The following is a 21,583-nucleotide window of genomic DNA, read 5'->3' on the forward strand; positions in this document are numbered from 1 at the left end:
AACTAGTTGTTATCTACCACAGAGTAGACAGAATATTCCATGTACCCATATTACCAATTCCGTTGCACATGCATGCACTGGAGGTGGGAGGTATAGTATTTTCTTGCATGTTTTGCTGCATATTAACTCTTAATTCCAATGATGGTCCACTGTTGGTTGTGGAAACCTAGTGCTGGTGCAGAACGGCTCCATTGAGGGGAATGACACGACATGGATCAGCTCATGGCTGCAACCTCAAGACGACAGGATCTAAAGAGTCGTCCTGTGAGCTGATGCCATGGTCTAGTGCCGTGGGCACTAGACTAAAACTACTGTTCTAAAGAAACCCATCCCCTTGTCAGAACGCTCAGGGATCAAACAGTAGCTAATCCGTGGGGATTGACTTATACCTCCATCCAATGCCTTTAATGTTTAAACCCGCAAATTCCCGGCACAGGTAATCTATATATAATAGGTCAACCACAAATACTTCACCTTTAAATCCTGGACAGAAAAACATTGCATTTTCTAGGGGGTCTTATTATGTGACAACACTAGTTATCACACATAACCTTGGTGGAATGAGTGGGTTTGTGCAAAGATTACGAGATAAAGAGTGCAAGAAAGGAGTTTCCGTCAGAAGGCATTGATGTCTCCCTGATTGGTCTATACATCTTGCAGTCCTAATTAGGCAGAGGAAGGATAAATAGAGAGGTGGAGTAATGCCAATGGCATTAGCTTTAATCAACTCTGAACCCCCACCCTCCCCAATACACAAACACAAACACAAACCCAAACAATGTGACGCCGATTATTTTAGCCAATGCTTCTTCATAGACAGATACAAACAAAAACAAACACACACACACACACACACACACACACACACACACACACACACACACACACACACACACACACACACACACACACACACACACACACACACACATGCACACACACTTGGACACCCACCGTCACCACCACAACCACAACAACAACAGGCCGATGCAGCTTTGTCTCCCCCACAGTAGCCAATACCAGACTTAAATCATTTCAGTCTTTCCCTCGTTTTAAATTACAACAATGAATTTACTCTGTGATCTGAGTCACAAAATGTGTCTGCTATCAAAACAGGGTTTATGTTCCGGTTTAACTTTGTCTAGACATGGCTTGCTGGATAAAAGTTGTGGATACTCGTAAATATCTTGACATGCCCTCTCTTCCTTAAATCTCAGTGCTGTAAGAGTCTCAGAGCAAAAGTATTTTTTTCTATAATTAATAAAGATTGTATATTATTATTATTATTATTATTATTATTATTATTATTATTATTATTATTATTATTATTATTATTATTATTATTATTATATATTATAAATATAATTTAAACGATGGTAACAACTTGGTTGGATATTAGGAGAAACAGAATGATTCATTACAGTCGTAAACAAGGGGTAGGCGTTTTATAACCAGGCTGGAACCACGTTTCAATTGAAGGCGTGGGATTCTTAAATATACTCGTATTAAATGGCGATTATTATCCAATACACTGATAAAAACCATGGACCTATTAAGTGCTAAACCTACTGAATACATAATGGGGGGGTAAGGGATACAGGGCCCCCTGCAGGCCATCAATTAAACTGCCCAGTCCTCCAAAAAATCCCAACAGCACCCCCCCATGCCTATCGTATTGTTTTATTCTTTAGATATTTAGTTCCAGCTTTTTTTATATTCATAGAATATAATGATTAATGTAAATTGCGTTATATACAAACAATTTCATCGTATAACACTGCTTATTTATTGCAAAGGTCTGTAATTTGATATCGCCTATCACACCGGTGCAATCTGTCCCTTTTCGGCCCCTGTATAACAACAAGGAAGTAAATCCGAAAAGTATTTCATTCAAACCGCACATTGTTTGGTGCATCGCGCATTCATATTGTTTTTAAAATGCGCAGAAGAACTGAAGGGCAAGATTCGAGTGGCGAATCTCGTAGGTCAGAAAGTAGGGTACGTAATGTCATTTGCAACACCTTCTTGTTTCCCCCTTTACCAACAATCAAACCTCCGTTCGCCACACTGTTTGGCGTTTAATACAACGTGTCACATAAGCACGTAATGCCAATCTCAGATAAGGACAGTTAAATGGCGATCAAGCCCCATCCTAGGTACATGGCTGCTTATGTTCTTGAGCCGACCCTTTTAAGCGGGTGTGCTGGTAATTTCGATTAGTGAAGTTGATCTCTGATTTGTAGGAATAAGTTAGAATCCACTTCGTATTGGTTGTTTAAAATGGTCACTGTTACTGTGATTGTGATCATTATTATTTAAAAAAACAAAACATTTTTCTACCAAGGATGCTGATCGTGTACAACCCCTTCAAGCCGAGGACCAACGCTTCACCTACTGGTCCATCATCAAGAATATTGGAACTTGTTTGCTTTTCATCATCGCTGTACCACCGTTCCTCAACTATGCATCACTGCAGAGAGAAGGACAGTTGCTACTGCCGAAAGGTTCCCAGCATATTCCATCCTTCGAAATATACACTTATATCTATATAGAATTGACAGCTTTTTCCACCTAATACTGTCATCAGAAAATATTCCAATAATGGTGTTCAACATGCCTGGGTGTTTGTACATGTGTAAGATTCTTGCCACTATGCACTTGTCTCAACTTTTGAGTTGATCTCTCCATTCAAAAGAAAAATATTTTTTTGGATATTTCTATATACATGCATTAGAATCTGTTCTTAACAGCCGTCTCTATTCTCTTCCAATGCAGAAGGACAGATCCTTGATGTCGGGCTGGGTCAAAAGATGCACCTATTATGTAAAGGACAAGGAAAACCAGTTGGTAATGGAACACTCATTAAACAATTTGTAAATCACCGGTTCATATTTTAGCCATATTATATCCGTTACAGTCCATTGTTTTTGCTGCTTCATTGATTAACCATACTGCCATCGTTGTTTACAGTCATATTGGATGCCCCAACCGGAGCGTCTTCAGACATTTGGTATCATGTCCAAGAAAGTGTTGCTCCGCTGACAAAGGTGAGGAATTTACAGAAAAATATTATTATTAATATTTACAGTGGGATCTTTTTATTTTTTATTATTTTTGTATTATCAGGTTCATTCAAGAGATAGAAACCAAAATCAATGAAACATTCAATATTGTACTGCAAAAAGATATTTTGATTTAGCTTCAAAACCAACTATGCAGTGGACTGCAGTCTGAGTATTTACAGTTCCATTACCAAGGAGAGGTCATCAGAGGGCTGTTGTTGTTGTAGTAGTGCTGCGGTATGCTGTCCAATGAGAACACAGCATTTGCAGAAAGCTGAGTCTGACAGACTGGCCGTCGCTGTCCGTTTGTCTGAAATACGACCCCCAATGAGGTCAGACTTGTTGTGGTTTCCGACGACCTACATCCAGCAACAACAGAAGCAGCAACATAATAATAAATGAATGAAGAAAGAACCGAGAACAAAGATGCAAGCATTTCCGTGCACATATAGACCTGTATTCTTTGTTTTCTAATATGCAATATTTAAATTGCCTTAGATTCGAAAAAAAATAAAGCGACGGGGCAATGTCTCTCAAATTAAAAGGCATAGCAACAGACCAACATTCACAGAAAGCATTTTGGAATAATTCTCGATGACATAAAGTGCAATGTCTTATTTTCTTGTAAAGGACGCCAATGGCAGTGCTGCTAATGCAAGTTCATATGTGAAGCTAACAGCATCTAAACGTGTTACCTCTTTGTGTAGGTGTGCACCTATGACAGAATGGGCCTGGGCTTCAGCAAGAGAGTGATGCAGAACGAGAGCTCAGGAACGGAGAAGGTTTGGGGAATGTCCACCACTGGTCGGTGAGTCTGAGGCTTTTTGTTTGCAATGATATCATGGTCTTATTTCAAAAGAAAGAAAAACCTGACTTAAATCTCAAGAGTGCTATCGTGTTCACCGCTAACACATGCATAATTGATCATTACATGAATACATTTATATTGTAAACAGGACATCACATGTGTCCTACTTCTTGTTCTAATGGGTGATGTTATGATGCAGTAATTCATTTTGTGCATCAGTAGTTGAAGCTAGTTTGGATTGTCCAGCAGTTCTGTTCTGTTCTGCTTATCCTGACCATCAGCGCTCCACTTTGTTACCTATGTATTCTTTTTATCTTGTATACCAGGGGGTTGATTACCTGCGTCAAGGAGATAACATTTTCTGTGTTTGTTTGACCCTGTGGGAACAGGACATCTCAAATAGACATTCACGGAGTTGCACAAAATTGGTACTGGCTTTTGGCCGGGACTTGCTAACTGGCAAGTCCTTTATGGGCTCACTTACATGCCAGAGCATGTTTGTGTTCAGTTTGACGTGCTGAATACTGACATCCGAAATCTAAGTTATTGTCATTATAAAAGGTCTGGGTTTGTGTTGATGTAAGTGGAGCCACAGCCAGCAATACACAGATGGGTAGTTAGAAAGAGATGGGGCTGCATTGTGTGAGATGAGGTAGTGTCTTTATGGAATATGTGTTGGTTGGTGCGTTGCAGTGAGAAATCCGACTCATCCTATATCTCATTTCCCTCGTTTTACATTCAGCAGTGTTGGCTAAGTGGATATATGGCATCCGTTGTCCTCACCGCAGGCTATCCAGAAAAAATAAAAAATGTAATATAACACTGCCTTTTTCTGACTGCAGTAAATCATCTTGTGGAAGTGAGGACAAAGAAAACAATATTTTTGCAGTCATCTGTTTATCTTTTAGTTGTTTTGTTTTGTTTAATGGAGTCTCACTCACGTGTCCGTAGGAAATTATTAAAGTGCAGTGTATGGAGTTTTAACGCCATTTGGCCCGGTTTCACCCTCCACAATTAGGAAACAGTTTAGGCTCCGTTGGTTTGCGACGTGCCCTGTTTTAAGGTTATTTTGTTGTTGTTACTTGACATTTATGTTGTACCACACCTAGAGTCTTCCTTGATATTATATTTCTACATTTTGTCTGCAGGATGGTGGATGATCTGCACCGTCTCCTTCGTGCGGCAGAGATCGACGGACCCTACATCCTGGTGGGCTCCGAGCTGGGAACGCTCAACGCCAGGTTCTACAGCCACATCCATGATGCGTGAGTCTAGTTGCCCCGGCAACCTGTATCGGGAAGCTAAAGCCCATGACAGCTAGTTAGTGCCTAGATGATACTTTTGACGTCATTATAAGATTAATTGGGGCGTTTTGAAATCCCTTGTCCAAAGCTAAACAGTGAATTATCTAAAAGGAATGAAAAAGCTATCACATATTCCTTTTTTAATAGCATACAAACAGGTTAACAAATGCTGTACAACTTTAAATAACCACCACATAGGGGATACTGTATGGGATTTGTTTTCATACTATATACTTATTATCGTGTATCTTTCTGTACGTACACAATCTTTGCTCTATATACACTGCAGTACCTTCCTTAAATTTCCTATTTCACTTAACAACCTCCACCCCTGGCTAAATTGCACAGATATTCATTTTCGGAGAGCATCCATAAATCCTGAGCGTGTTCCGTCTCATCCATCCTCTGTGATTCACGGCGCAGTCAGCCGGGTTCCAGGTTTGATAGATTTACCGTTTGATTAGGCGTGATGTCACGGCCATTAAAGTGAGTCAATGAAGGCTGTGTCGAGTAGATGACACAGAGTGGAAATATGGCCCTCTGGACGTGGTCGCTGGTCATCAGTCTGGGCAGGTCACAGATTGGCAAATGCACAGAAACTGTGGGTAGGACGACCCCATCCATCTCTCAGCCCACGACCGCTCAGGCCAGAGTCCAAGAGTCTTACTGTGTGTGTGTGTGTGTGTGTGTGTGTGTGTGTGTGTGTGGTCGTGTGTGTGTGTGTGTGTGGTCGTGTGTGTGTGTGTGTGTGTGGTCGTGTGTGTGTGTGGTCGTGTTCGTGTGTGTATGTTCACGTATGTTCTTTTGTGTGTGTGTGTGTGTGTGTGTCAAATCCATGTGTGTGCGTGCTTGTCCTCTGTGTCCCCCAAGGTTTGTGTCGGACCTGGTTCTGATTGATCCTATCCCGGAGGACGTGTTTGAGGAGGACCAATGGAAGGAGTACTGGTGAGTTGATACGCCTCCCTCCATGGGGGGGGGGGGGGGGGGGGGGGGGGGAGGAACAGGGACATTGGGACTTGTTTTTTTGAAAATAAAATGAGCCAGAAAAGGAATTGGCAAGCCGGAGATAGGAACACTGGATCGTGTTCTATGTGCAGCAGTCGGGCCTCGGGGCGTGTGCTGATTGGCCTTGTGCTGACAACTCATCCTGCCTGATTTGTCTTGTTGGGCGGGGCTCATTAAAAACATTCATTCATTCCAGGGGCCCCAGAAATTCATTAGTGGATGGTAATCGCAGCAGGCAGCCATATTATTGTTTGTTTTTGTGTTGGGGTGACTTGTTGTAACGAATAATGAATTAGAGTAGTGGTAGTTTTCTAAAACATTACAAGGCAAGCCATTAGCGCTCGCATGCCATATTATGTGTTTGCTGCAGTCTAGATGGTTTGTTAATGATTTTAGGATGACTATCAGTAAAAATGTTGACTAAATGAACTGTTACTTTGCAGTCAATTTTACAATCATTCAAACCATTTAACGGCAAATAAAGCTCTTAACCATCAACTGAAATCAGCTATTGATTTGTGTAATTTGGGTTTCAGAATATTGCAGAACCTGCAAGCTCTAAGTGCCACAGAGTCCAAATATCCGTCCCCTGCAGCATAAAGACAGGAAGTAGTCAATGATGTTCAGACCATGCCCTAGCCAGTTTGGCAGAGCTCAATCTTTTAGAGATTCCAGGTCACTAACATCCGCAACACAGTGGTTACATAATGATGCGCTAACTCTGATAAGAAATAGATGGAGAAATGGGGAACAGAAAATGTGCCTAATTTGTATGTGACTTTAAGTAGAGCAGCCCCATTTGTCAGGGATACGTTTCCAATTATTCTCGCTGATTAATAGCCATTGGTTTAACTGTGGATATGACAGCGCAGCCGCAATCCAATTACTCCCACCGGGTGGCTGTGGAAGGGGCAAAGAAAGGGAGAACACTTGCATTTACATTGTAGAAGAACCCAATTCGATCAGGGGAGGATGGGCTGGCTGCGGCATGATTGCGAATTACGTGTGAGGACATTTCCGTGATATGACTGATGGAGACGTAGACACAGATCTCCATTTATACGGCGGTGGTTCTCAACTAGCCTCAGGAACCACAAGTGTCATTAGTCCTTTCCAATATTGCAGTAATAAACAAGGCCTTGAAGTAATGTTGAAAAGTATTGAGCAAACAAAAAGCAACAAATGGGGCTCAACTCGGGCCTTCTGTCTACAGATGGAGGTTTGGCATACGCTCTGCGACCCAACCAAAATGCCCCATTGACCCACGTCTGGGTCCTGACCCAAGGGGATCAAGGTCACGCAGGTCATGAGTGACGGTGTTCTGGGATGTCTCTGGCTCTCTCACAAAGACGCTTTACTTCAGCTGCTCTCTCTCACTTGGATACACCACCTGCTGGGCGTGTCTACCTTAGTTTTTCCCTCGGTAGATGCCTGGGTATTTTGCGATCAGCCTTCGGTGCATATGATACAGTCATCCAGCGGGTGGTGCGTTGGTGGTGGTGGTGGTGGTGGTGGTGGTGGTGGTGGTGTTGGTGGGGTTGGGCTTCAGCTGTACCTGACGATGAGAAGGGAGGATGGGGGTTGATGGGAAGACGCTATCAGCAGGGTGTTGGGGACCAGAGGATTTACACATCAAAGACCAAAGTCATTAACGGCGCCCCCCCCCCTTAGAATGAGTTCTGTTATATCCTGTAAAATAATCTCCCGAGAAATGTTTCTCTCTCGCTCTCTCTCCCGCTCTCTTTCTTCCATGCATTCAGTGTACATATGTGTGTGTGTGTGTGTGTGCGTGTCCCTGCCTCCGTGCATGTGTCCTTGTTGTGTAGGGGGGTTTGGGGGTTTAATCATAACTGTCCTATTGGGGATTTCCTTTTTTAATGTGGCTGCACGTAGCTCTGATTTCGTCTTCGTGTTCTCCAGTGTATGTGTTCACATCTCCCCAGAGAAGTGTGTGTGTGTGAGTGTGTATATGATAGAAAAAGGGAAGCTACAGGCATGGGATCAGCACCCTGCCCTTATTTAAAGCCCATCTGTTTAGGTCAAATTGAAGAGGAGAGTCTTTTCAGTCGTTTTTCTCATCAACGGGCTGCTGGCCTGCCTATGGTTTCAGTGTCACCTTTTTTGCAGTAGATGTAAACAGGGTTATGTTGAGCTGTAAAAACCTTGCGTTTTGTGGAATAACCACACACTACAAAATATGAGCCTTTCTTTCCTTCTACACTCTTTTAAATCAATGTCAACTCCTGATAGCGTTACTTTAATTACCTCCCCGTTAAGTAAGGGCAGTATGTCTCGATGTCCTTGCACTGAACATGATGGTTTTGACCAGCGTAGAGAGCAGGACCTGTCTGGATTAATGTTTTTTATGCAGGAACGTTTGCTAAAATGTACATTATAGTCACCTTTATATAATCCATTGGGATATGGGTGTCTGTGTGTGGGCTTATGTCCCATTGCATGTGTGTGAGTGAATCAGAGAGAGGATTTCAAAATGATTTGCCCCATGGGGCGATATTCGCTTGGAGACACTCACTGCTCTGAACCGTCCTCCTAATGGGAAGCTCCTCACATGGTAATGAATGCTGATTGATTGGTCGCTGCCCGTCTTAATGCACCATGAACGTGTTAAACACCACACGCACACCGCTCTCATTATGCCACACAATTCTTTCCTGTCCACGTATCACAGAGGCATCGGAGAAGCTCATGGGTTTTACCGAAACGCAAGTTCCCCTCTCTTATGAGTTGTGTACGTCAGCTAACAACATCCAAGTTGGGAGAATAATAAGGAGCTTTGTCACAAAGAATTGTACAAAACCACATCAGAGAGAAGTCAGAAGTCCCGCTTTTTCTTTTGCGTCTGGCTACTAAACCCAGACATTCATGCTACCACACAAACATTTTTTTTTCTGGCAGAAAGTTTCTGTACAAAATATTTGCAACCATGCACATGTATTTTACACAATGTTGACTGAGGATATTGCCACGCTAAGTTCTCCACATCGCAGATGTGTTAATTTGCTGTGTCTGATTGTGTCGGTGAATCATCTTCCAGTGGACATACGCAACTTGTTTTGCCTCTCACCTTTGCTGGCTCCACAGTTCCTTCCCTATGCCTGTTACATTGACAACCCCTCTCTGCTTGCTGTAGCTACTGTTTTATTGGAAGTGCTCTATAATATGCTAAGTGGAGTTCAAAAGTACAAAGAGATTCTGCCCATCGCCACTGCAATTTACGGAATGCCATTAGCGATGGTATTTTATGAGCGCAACTGTGGAAGGCAACGCAAGGTAATGTTCCTCAGTTATAATGTAGTCTTACCTGTGGAAATGTCAACGTGAGTGGTGGAGGGGGGGACAGCCATTTTAATTTTCTCTGGCGCCTACACCTTTCCATTGTGCCTGGATTTGAAACACTCCCATCCTGCCTATACAGTAGCTAATTGAAAACCTTGAGTGCTTAGCATTACATAACCTTTGCTGAAAGCTGTCCTACCCTCGAACTCTCTCGCTCTATTTTTCTCTCGCCAGAGTGGGCTCTCTGACAGAGAGCTCAGATTGCAAGCAGGAAAGTAAGTGTAGTTTAGTTGCAGCAGAAGTTGTGAGGCAAAAGAACTCCACCAACCCCACTTTCCGCTGGCTTATGCTCCCTGTGAGCTGTATTTAAATAATCCGCTGGAGTAAAGCTCTTCTCCAGCCCCAGCCTCCCCATCTCTCAGGGACCATGCACCAATATTGGCATCTGGTTGGAGGCGAAGAGGTGATGCTGTGAGAGAACATGGGGACCATTAATTAAGATGAAGAGCGGGCTTAGCTTGGCAGAATGTGGTGCTGTGTGAGTTTCTTTAGGACTAGGCCGAGGTGAATATCTAAGGTCAGACGTTAAATGTTTGGTTGTGTTATTGTATGTTTGTGAATTTAAACATTGATACTGCGTGAATGCTGAAACGCGGCCAAGCTCGCAGATCCCGCGTGCCCCCATATAATCCTACATTATTGGATTCACCTGTGACACACTTCCTGAATAAGCCTAGCATGGTTGAGACCAGACCTATCTCTCTCTCTCTTGCTCTCCCCCCATCCGCCCTCAAGGAGAATCCTCCCTGTGGCGGGAATGCCAATTAATTGAAATTAGCACACCTGTAAGTGAAACGCAACTAATGAAGCTCTGGTGCCGTGGGCCCTGTGTGTTTACCCCGCCTGCAGGGTAATCCATACAGACTCGGGGCTAGTTGGGTGTATCGATTGTATTAATATTCTCCAAGCAAGGCTGTATTTTTAATGAGACGTTGCGGTGCTAGAGTGACACCATGTGGCCACAGTGTGTGCTGCAGAGTTTTTAACTTTGTTTTGGTGCTGCAGCGTTTTTTACTTTTTAACTGGACTGATGGATTTTTCTCTGAAATCTCAAAATACATTTTCTCAAGATTTTGTTATTGCCATTTTGGATGAGACAAAATTGAAAGTCTAGGCCAGTGTTTGATAAAATTATACCGTAACCTAAGGTTACTGCACCTATTCATATAATATCACCTTTTGCTATTACTTCAGCTCTCTGTCTGTATCTGTCTCTCTGTCTCTCTGCTCTAATAGGTAATGGTGCTGTTGTGTATAGCTGTGTATAATATTCCCCACTATTTCTGTTTAAAGGCCGGTTGGCCATCATGAATTATAGAGGGTTTCACCATAGCCTCTGTTCCATCAGATGTTGATCATGTAAAATGGATGATGTGCTGTTCATGTATTCACCACTCGCCTAAAATCAGAGCATCATATTTCCAGTTAACACAAGAAAAACGAAAAGGGGCCTAGTTACACCTTGTGTGTCCTGTTATTCACATAGATATTCTACTGAAACTCATTTGAGCAAGTAGATGAAGCTCTCAGAAGGGGATTTTAATGAGCCTTTACAGACAGTTTACAACTGCTGGATGAGTTTGTGATCGCAAATTAAGCATTTAAAGATCTCCGCCTCCAGCAACATGATTGGTCCCAACAAACATGAGGGTGAAACGCCCCGTTCACCAAGATATGCGCCAGTCTTCCATACTACTTTAGATTATTTATCTAAAATCTGATTGGTATCACCAACACCACTACATAACGGCATATATTCCAAAAAACGTGCCACTTGACATAGCCCCCTTTTCCTCTTAAAAACAATCCACCCCCTGTGCCATAGTTGACTATAAAGCGCTCTGGTACGAAACCCCGGGGCGGTGTTGTATTTTAGCTGAGCCGCGTGTAATAGTCCATGTTGAAATGTGCGCGGCGGGCGCTAATGGTGAGCAGGGGAGCCCGTGTAATGGTGAGCGGGGGAGCCCGTGTAATGGTTGCTGTCGTGGCGCTGAGCCGCACTCGCAGGTAACGGGAGGCCTCGCATGTGTGATGAGATGGTAATGAGGGGGGTGGTGGTGGGGGAGGTGGGTGGTGGAGGAGTTGGGTGGTGACGGGTGGTGGTGGGGGAGGTGATGGAGCCTTAGCCTTATCGCTACAGGGCCAAATTCCGACAGTGAATTGCGCGGCGGTAACAAAAAAAGTAACAGAGCAGTCCATTCAGCCTGCACTAATCCAGATGGGAAAGTCAAACAGCAGAAAGTCCGCCGCGGCACAAACTCATTTCATCACTTTATTAATTTAGATATTGCCTCCTTGCTCCTGCGGGGGGGGGGGGGGGGGGTGTAGATTTTGTGTGTGTGTGTGTGTGTGTGTGTGTGTGTGTGTGTGTGTGTGTGTGTGTGTGTGTGTGTGTGTGTGTGTGTGTGTGTGTGTGTGTGTGTGTGTGTGTGTGTGTGTGTGTGTGTGTGTGTGTTTGAGAGTGAAAGCGAGGGAGAGAGAGACCCCCTCCTGAAATGACCAACATGGGCGAGGCGTTTTGCTCTACATGCTCTCCCCTCCCCAATACTTCGTCTGCAGCCGTTATCTGCTTAATTCATCCCGCCAATCTTGGCTGTCTTTACCCACTAAATTTCCCTTTGACACGCATGCCTTGCTCTGCATAATCCTCACTCCGGGGCAGAATTAAAAATGGAGAAAGAAGAGGAGGGAATAGGACAGGTGGCTGGAGAATCCTTCAAGTAACGCTGAATGCCAGACCCGGGAACGATTTGACCAGATCCAAACTGTCTGTCTGTCTGCCTGTCTGTGTGTCTGTGTGTCTGTGTGTCTGTCTGTCTGCCTGTCTGTGTGTCTGTGTGTCTGTGTGTGGGTGGTGGGGGTGGGCTGGTCCGATAGGGAAAGAGCGTGTTTTTCTCTCTCTCCCGGAATCAAGGGAAGAAGGGGTGACAGGTGGAAAATGTGCGGAGGCTGAAACGTCCCTAAAGAGCTGGGTCGAGGAGTGGCTTCTAAATTGCGATGGCGAAGAATGACTGCAGGGGGAGAAGCGGGTGGCCAAGGCAGATGAGAATGTCAGAATGTCACTCTCCTGAGGTCTGATTTGAAAAGTTTCCGTCTGCGGAAAGGAGAAAATAAGGCCCACGTGTTCCTTTCTTCCTACACCTCTTTGTTTTTCTTCCTTTCTTTGTTTTTCTTTGTTTCTTTCTTTCTTTCTTTCTTTCTTTCTTTCTTTCTTTCTTTCTTTCTTTCTTTCTTTCTTTCTTTCTTTCTTTCTTTCTTTCTTTCTTTCTTTCTTTCTTTCTTTCTTTCTTTCTTTCTTTCTTTCTTTCTTTCCTACTCCCTTCTTCCCCCAGTCTGTGATTACCACTGGCCTGCAGGGAGGTCTTGTGGACGTGTTTATCTGCGAGGGTCTGTTCACAGCCCTTCGATCAGCCGAGCACCACCCCCCCCCTCTCGCTCTATCTGACCGCTCGGCATTTACATGCTTGGCCAGAGCGCGGCTTGACGTTTCAACTGGCGGCAAATGTGTCCTCCTACCGTTTTAATGGATCTCTGCTCGGTGCTTAGTTGGTTTTCGTCGTGCGATCCCAGGCTCGATGAGAAGAAGGCCAGAGTCCACCCGAGCAAGTAGTTCTGGGAACATGGCTGCCGTCACACTCTGGGTTCAGAATGGCCTTTGACAGAAGGCTGGAGACCGAAGATAACTCACAGCCCCTTTTTGGATCACCGGAGTCAAGTGGCATTGCGAACACAAACCCAATGACGTTTGCAAATACAACTTAGTGTGTCGTCACACGCTATTAATGATCAAAGGCCTTGTTATAGGACAATGCTGGGCATGGTGATCAAAGCTCTCCAGACTTCACTGCAACAACTGGAACATTATCATTTGTCAGAATGACTCCCATGTACTGATTCTGCCGGAGAGCATTTAGCACTCGTGCACCTTTTGTACTCAATATGAGTGTTACATGTCACCCTATGTATCACCATACCCATCGTACTCTCACAAGTACTCTTATCACAAATACCAAAATATTGCTATCGTAACCTTTGTGGCAGATGCATGCTCTAAATGCTCTCAGGCAGAATCTCTACTAAAATACATCACATGGTTATTTTGACAAATGGTATTGGTAACATATTCAGATATTGGTAATGATATCGGTTTAGTCACCAATCTGAACAGACTGGTTACAGATCTTTGAGTGGAGCCTGGAGACACTGGTTACGATGGTTTTGATCACCCCTTACCGGGGGGGTCTTTTACACTCAAGCGGACGGCCGGGTGTGTGGCCGCTCTGCTCTCCTTTGACACCAGCATGAGAAGCTGTACTGAGGCTGTCGGAGGAGAGCCGATTCCAATCCCAGCCTGGGTTTGGCCCCAGAACAGTGCACACCGGGGCCCCTGTCCCCCGTATCTTGGAGTCAGAGAACGTCCTTGATGTCGAGCAGCGGTGGAGGGGTTGATCCACAGCGTGTCGCCGCCCCGCACGGCCCTCTCTTCGTGGCGGCGGAGGCGGCGGCGGCCGCCGCCCCGGGTAGGCACTATTGATTGAGCTCCGCAGGCCGAGACCGGCCAATTCAGAGCACCACTGAGCCGAAACCGATTGGTCTTCCCGAGTTACAAAATCCCGGCTCTCTTCTGCTTTTCTGCTTCTCCTTCGGCGGCTCATCTGACGCAGAAGAAAATCTTCCTTTTAGTTAAATGTCTCCATGGAGAAAGTTTTTTTTTGGGGCGGGGGGGGGGGGGGATTCGGAGGAGGAGGATATTCATGGTTGACCTCTGTGTGGTCTTGGCCTTGATTCGGTTTCACCTTTGTCATTTCTGCCAGCTTTGATTAAGTTTTAATCCAATGTATTGATTCAGTTTTCTTAAGAATGAGAACAAGTCAAAGCGATTGACCTTCACTCAATGCACTGATCGCTGGTCATATATTCGGGACATAAGGTGTTCATTTAGATTGACCCAGTGTGTAACTGCTCCCGTGTGTTCCTGCAGGTACGGTAAACTGCTGCCCTCGCTCCAGGCCAGGCAGTTCTCGGCGGCGACGGGACTGAGTCGCATGCTCATCATCCTGGGCGTCATGGAGCCCGCCATCACTGGAGATGGCGTCGCTGAGGACGTCGTTCAGCGCCAGGTGAGGCTCAGGCATATACACACACATGTGTGTCTAGGCACGCATCCACACACACAGGCACACATTCACACACAGGCACACATTCACAAACACAGGCACACATTAACACACACACACAAGTATTTGTAAGTCATGAGTTCCAAATTGTGTGCCCAAATTTTAAAGGAACTCTAATGGTGTGATGGAACAGAAAGGTTCAAAATACTCAAAGGTATCTCAAAACCTTGCACTTATGTTTAGTCTCCAACTGTGCGAATGTATTACCTGAATGCATAAACAATTATAATGATACCGCTGAAGATGACTCTAGTGATTGGTAGTCAGAGACATTTTACAGTACTTTGCACATGAGTTTGTTGGTAGTAGTGTCTCTACTCTGCCACATGGTGGTGCTGGTGCCCGAACAATAATGACTGCAGTGGGGAAACCGATCTGTCCTGAGAATATGGAGAGGGGGGAAGAGAATCATCATCACAAACCCTATCATCACAGTTTTTGAGCCCCCCCCCAAGATACGGCGAATGAGAATTAAACCCGTTTGCAGACGTTTCCGTGACATCACAAACGTCCTCACTGTATATCTTGGGATGCATGCTATATTGTAAACCCCAGGTTCTGACAGTCATTGTAAATAATGTTTTTCTTGGAAGGCCATTAATATTGACTAGTACAGACCTTCCCCACAGACAGCGGTGTATATTGCAGATGAGTTCTTGGGTTGGGTGGATGATTCCACAAGCCGCTGTCATCACTGAGCTGGGCACTAAATCTGTTTTAAATGGTAAAGTGGCCACGTGTCGTCAGGCCTTGTACTCATTTTAGTCGACTTGTTTTGCGAAGCGCCACCGACAGAGCAGCAGCTATTGCTTTTGATGATGAACAACAGCCAATTTCCCCCTGCCGCCTCGGCGGCCAAAACGGTCTGTAAAGGCGTGGATTTAAGTGGGAAACAATACATTTCACAAAGGGGTTTCTTGTTCTTTTTCACTGGAGTGGGGAAAGAGCGGTTGAGATGGAAGATCAGTGAGTGCTAATTGTAAAGCTAATCGCACCAGATTTTACACTTAACCGCTGAAACATGGGTTACTAAACAATGTCTGCTTCAATATCTTGTTACCTAGTGGTCCAGTACCACCCACTGGTTTATCGGCATTTGGATGGTTGGCCTTTTTTAATTATATTTCTTTATTTCTTTATTTTCTGCTTAGAATGTCTTACATTTGTTGGCAAGGAGATGAGGACATCATTGTGCTTTAATTCTCTAAGGAATGGAAAAAAAGGTGTCTACCAATAGCTTAGTGACGGTCATCACACACACACACACACACACACACACACACACACACACACACACACACACACACACACACACACACACACACACACACACACACACACACACACACACACACACACACACACACACACACACACACACACACACTGAATTCAATAGAGCATGCAGTCCATTTCTCAAGGGCATGTTCTGTGACCACTGCTTAATTGAACTGGAGCAGAATTGTTTGCTGCTATGTTAATGGCACCCGAGTTATCTCCCCTCATCACATGCGAGAGATATATATACACACACATACAGTGACTGTTTCATTTCAGTGTCAATATCTGTTCTTCTACCGGCAGAAATTAACAACTGGAGAATTAAGATAATTTATTTTTTATTACTTTCAATGTGTAAGCTTAAATAAAACATTGTCAATTAAGTTTTGGGGAAGTGGACAAAAAAAAGAGGGGTTAATACAGGTTATTTTCAGGAAATTGGATACCTGAACCTTTCTTTGGTGAAATTCGTAATGCATCGATCCATTTTGTCCTCATTCTGTTTCCATAGAAGTACTTCCTGAGTAACCCCGCCCACCAGAGCAGTGCCGTGGACGAGCATTACTTCCTGAACGAGAGTGCGGCTCAAGTGAGGTCGGGAAACAACAACAACCACAACAACACTCAGAGCGACTAAAGTCACAAGCGTACTGTGTAGCGCTCCATATCGGTGCATATTTGCTATCTAACATGCCTAAATGGGTCAGTAAATAACAAAAAACTAAATGTTGTGCGCTCTTCTTCAGGGACATCACAAAGTTCAAACCCCTCTCTACGAGGACGTCTGTGAGCGTGATCACCGGAGAGTCTTTCGACAGCCAGATTCCAGAGCATCTGAACCAGGTGGAGACGCCTTCCCTCCGCCCTGCTGCAGGCGTGTCCGAGCTGTACAACACCGACCTCAACGGGCCAACAGGCGGTCGTAACCGATGTACATGGAAAACTGATGTGAATGTCTTATCTTTCTTCTTTTTTTCGTTTTTTTCATGGCAGATGGTGGCGAAACTTCAAAAGAAGTTTCTGGGTGAATCATATCCATCGGCCAATCACGTTGGGATCGGAGGTGTGGACCGGCGAATGATCTACCAGAGACCATCTGTCATCAGTCAGCACTTGAGGAGCGTGGTGAGGCAGCGACAGTCCAGGCAGCAGAGCGAGTAACGTGACCTGGCCTACATTTCATGCATGCATCACGAATCTGAGGAACTGCTATCGTTTGTTGCTGCCTGTTACTTTTTTTTTTTATATACTATTGGCTGCCTCAGACGGTGCGGCAGATATCTGAAGTGAATATCAATGTGAATATATTGAGTTTTATGTGCGAGTTTTACAAATCCTCACCAATTAAACCTTTTACACAGTACTTCATGCTTTCTGTGTCTCATCTGAGCCAAATGCATACGGGCCAATTCCATTTGAAGGCCTGAATCAATGCTCAGTGCTTTGAAACTATGATAGGGACATATGGTTTGATGATAGTGAGCAGTGTTTGGAAAATAGAGTCTGAAGGTATTAAAAATGAGAAGTTGCTTGAATATATAATTTTTTTTGCTAGAGACTGTCCTTTTATACTGGTGTGGTGTAGTGTTAACTTAAATATTTATTTGGTTATGTCTACATTACTGAAGTTTAAACAGTACACAAACATCATTATTTCAACCTCATTAAGGTTCTTTAAGGCCATTCATGTGAATTTTACAGCGGTTACATTGAATCGTTATTTACTGAAAGAAAAGACCAGACGACACTGAATTATCCTGAGGATTTAAGTTTAATTATGACACCACATCAAAATAAAAATTTCCAACAGATCTGGAATTTTATTCCATCCATATACATGCATAGCAACAACGTTTGTTAAGAAACATTTTTCTCCCATAATTAGGACATTGGAATGATCATTTTACATCAGGTACCCCACTGACAGTCCCACCCATTCTGCTCATCAGCAATAAACTTAATTCTTGTACAATTCACTTTTTTTTTTTCTCTCCCAATGGGGTTTCAAATAATTATATGCACAATTCCCCCATTTCATAATACTGCTTTTTAGTAACGTTCCCTCATTTACAAAGTATTGCATTGAGAGCAAAAAATTCCAAAAAGGGAGATCAAAGAATATCATTCAACAGAAATACGAGTACTATACAAGAATGCTGCCATCTTCATGAGAACATCCACATCTGAGTTGAAGATAAGAGACAGGGACAAACAGCCACATATGTATGCAAAGCCATGTGTATATGCCAAACGATGTCAGATGCTGGGTATGCATGTGCGCCCACTAAATCACCTCAAAATGGTGATTCTTATTTTATTTTATTTTTTTAAGGCTAACAATTTCATTAGTAGCAAACCGCAAGTGACATTTTGAACATATACAAAAAACTGGTACAGCAAATAAGAATACACAAGTGCCTCAGTAGCTATTTTTGTGTCTAAAATGCATCTTGTCTTCATGTTCTGTCTATTGTTTCATTGAGCCTACATTACAGTGTAAACGATATGTGTGCTACACAAGAATGACTATACAATAACGTTACAAACAACTCTGATATAAATTTCATTTTGAATTTAAATTAAAATCACTACTCCTATTAATACTGATTGTAAAATAAATAAATGTGAAAGTGGCACCAATATTATTCTCGATTCATTTTCCATTTTTTTTCTTTTTCAAACAATTGATTTTGCATTTTTAAGTCTTAAAACGATGAAAGAAGAAGCTTCTCTTGATTGTCCACAAGCAGCATTAAGAACTGCAAGATGCTCTATTCCAGACACAACAGTGTACCAAAATGGAAGAAGAAAAAAAGGGGGGGGGGGGGGGACGGTAGGGGAGTTGGTTGGTCAAAAGTTAGGGGACGCTATGGTGACGGGTGAAAGAAGAAAAAGAAGCGCTCTCCCTCTTCCGGGACTTATTTGACGTGCTCCGCCGCGTGTGACGAGCAGTAGAACTTCTTGTGGGTGATAAAGTTTGACAGATTGTTGAACTGGATGTCACAGAGGCGGCAGTACTTGCCGCTCCCGGGGGCCTGTGACGACCCGTTCACACCTTTATTGGCCGCGGGCGGGGCTTCCGCGCCGGGCGACTTGGCCGTGGGCGACACGTTCTCGTTGGAGTCGGCCGTGTTCTCAGTGCCCCACGTGGGCGAGGGATTGGTGGAGTGGCCATCTGGCTGCTGGGGGTTATGGGACTGGTTCTCCTGCTGGGGTGGCGCCGTTCCCGAGCGCTCCTCGGGCTTGTGCCCCCCATTGACGATGATCATGCCCCTGTTCTTGGGCAGCAGGGGGAGTGGCTCCTTGCCAGGGTGGGGGCAGCCATTAGCAGCAGCCGGCTGGGGCTGCTCTCTGGGGGTCCCGGCCTCTCCCCCCCCTCCCCCGTTGACGCTCTGCTCCGGTTCCCCGGGCTCCCCCGGGATCACTGCGCCGCTCGTCACGTAGTCGGTCGGCTTTATCCCGAAATACGGCGAGATCTGCTCGGCGCCTTTTACCTTCTTTATTGCTCCGGGGTAAAGGCAGTGGGGCAAAAACATGCTCTTGCTCTCGTCCTTTGAGGGGAGGAGCTGGGGCTCGGTGAACGGCTGCAGCCCGGGAAGCGGCCCCAGGTGAGGGGGGAACATGCCTCCGTTCTGCACCATCATCTTCCCGTTGCCGTTCTTCTCGCACTTGCCCGGGCTCTTGGCGTAGACGTCGTCGGCGGCGCTGCTGTTGTTGCCATCGCCCTTCACATCTGGGAACAAGGCGGCGGGCTCCAGGCTGCCCGCCTCGCCGTGCTGCTGCTGAGCCGCTGCTGCCGCCGCGGCGACAGCTGTGACGGGGCAAAAGTTCTGTTTGTGTGCGAGATAGTTCTCTACTTTGTTAAAACTTATCTTGCATACTGTACATTCGTGGTAGTCCAACAGTCTTTTCGGGGAGTTACATGTCTTGTCCGGGACGGGCGAGCACTTTTTGCTGAGGTCGATCGGGGCGTCCATCTCCTGCGGCTCGCCGCTACTGCACTTGGGCGGCAGGACGGACTTGGTGACCGTGAGCGAGGCCTCCAGGTGCTTGGGCACCATGCCCGGGAACACGTCGCACCGGGGATGAAAGCGCTCGGCCATGCCCTCCACGGCCTCCTGGGACGTGCAGGGGTTCCCCATCGGGGGGAAGCCCTGCTGCTGACCCATGGGCGGCCTGAGGTGCTCCTGGTCCGGCAGACACATCTCGTACATCTTCCTGCGCTTGCGGGTCCTCATGGTCCTCTGCATGGAGGGCACCTTGTTGGCGGACATGCGCTTCATGGGCGGGTCGTGGCGCGTGGCGCAGTAGTACTGCTTGTGCACCATGAAGGTCTCGTGCCGGCTGAACGTGATGTTGCAGGCCTCGCAGGTGGTCTTGTTGGGGTCGTTGTCGCTCTCCACCAGGCCCGTGCTGGGGCTCTTGCCTTCCATCTGCTTGCCGTTAACCCTCTCCTCGGTGCCGGTCGGGGTGGTGACCTTCTTCAGCGCTCCGGGTAGCTCTTTGTCGGGCCCTTTGCCCCCGGCGTTGATCATGTCTAAAACGCTGGAGTTCAGACAAGCTGACTGCATGAGGTGGCTGTCGGTCTCCGTGGAGTGGCAGCCGGCCAGGATGCTCACTGAACTGTGGCCGTTGTTCGGGCTCACTGCCTCGGGAACCTTGTCCGACAGGCTGGAGAAATCGGGAGACTTTGCCATGTGCTGCCAGCGGGAGTTGCAGTAGTGCTTTTTGTGGACCAAGTAGTTGTCCAGGTTGTTGAAGGTGATATTGCATTCGAAACAGGTAGCCCCTTTGGGCATGAGGGGGCTGTAGATGACAGGGGGATAGCTGTTTCCTCCGTGGCGGAGCCTCCGATGAACAAGCTCTGACATTTTCGCGAGGATCTCTGAGGCCTGCGGGACCACGGAAATGTCCTGGGAGAACGCAAACTGAGACAAGAAGGGGCCCATGGGGAAGGTGGGCATGTTGTGCTGCACGGGGGACGAGGCCAGCCGCGGGCTGGAGGGCTCAGACTTGATCCTGGTGTAAGAGAAGCTGGCTTTGCTGCCCGGGTGGGCCTCTCCCTTCTGCATAGACAGCATTGGCTTCTTCTCAGCCTTGTCGACCTCCCCCTCCGTGTTCGTCTCCTTGGTGAGGGTCCCTTTGGGGCTTCCGAGCAGCGCGTCCTTCCTGTGGGCCAGCTCGGTGCGGGCGTGATGCTGCTGGAGGCTGTCCTCTGGACCCCGGGGGGAGAGCTCGGTGCCGTCGGCGTCCCTGTGAAGTTTGTTGCCGTGCCCGTGTAAGTCCTGATGCTGTAAGAGTTCCCTGTGGCTCTGGAAGCTGATATGGCAGTGATTGCATCTAAAGGCCGCCTGTGACAGGTGAGACATGATGTGATGCTGGAATGTAATAAGGGAATCTGCCGTGTAGTTGCAGATTGTGCATTTCAAGTTGGTGCCAGGAGGGATGCTCTCTTCCATTTTGACACCTGTGAAGGAGATAAAAGAGAAATGCTCAGAACCTCAGCGCTTCCAACTCCTCCTTCAGAGTTAACGTCAGAAAACCATCAAATGGCGTTGCATAATGCTAAGCCTATTCCTTCTTCTGGCA

The 21,583-nt window shown here is 45.8% G+C and overlaps 2 protein-coding genes across 2 annotated transcripts in view; one reads left to right on the top strand and one right to left on the bottom strand.

Moving 5' to 3' along the window:
- Nucleotides 1-1,815: 1,815 nt before the first annotated feature.
- Nucleotides 1,816-18,637, top strand: si:dkey-122a22.2 (uncharacterized). Its single transcript, XM_056603016.1, has 11 exons — nt 1,816-1,998; nt 2,345-2,504; nt 2,776-2,847; nt 2,971-3,047; nt 3,770-3,870; nt 5,019-5,135; nt 6,045-6,119; nt 14,518-14,656; nt 16,506-16,588; nt 16,741-16,837; nt 16,988-18,637. Exons 1-11 carry the CDS (start codon nt 1,939-1,941, stop codon nt 17,153-17,155), a joined length of 1,149 nt encoding a protein of 382 aa, XP_056458991.1. The 5' UTR covers nt 1,816-1,938; the 3' UTR covers nt 17,156-18,637.
- Nucleotides 17,455-21,583, bottom strand: part of zfpm2a (zinc finger protein, FOG family member 2a) — a 125,174-nt gene continuing 121,045 nt past the window's right edge. The window contains exon 8 of the mRNA XM_056602994.1: nt 17,455-21,461. Coding sequence (XP_056458969.1) covers nt 18,913-21,461 — 2,549 coding nt within the window. The 3' untranslated portion in view covers nt 17,455-18,912. The remainder of the gene's footprint in view (nt 21,462-21,583) is intronic.

Source organism: Gadus chalcogrammus, chromosome 11, assembly GCF_026213295.1.
Source record: "Gadus chalcogrammus isolate NIFS_2021 chromosome 11, NIFS_Gcha_1.0, whole genome shotgun sequence".
In the NCBI taxonomy this organism is placed as follows: Eukaryota; Metazoa; Chordata; class Actinopteri; order Gadiformes; family Gadidae; genus Gadus; species Gadus chalcogrammus.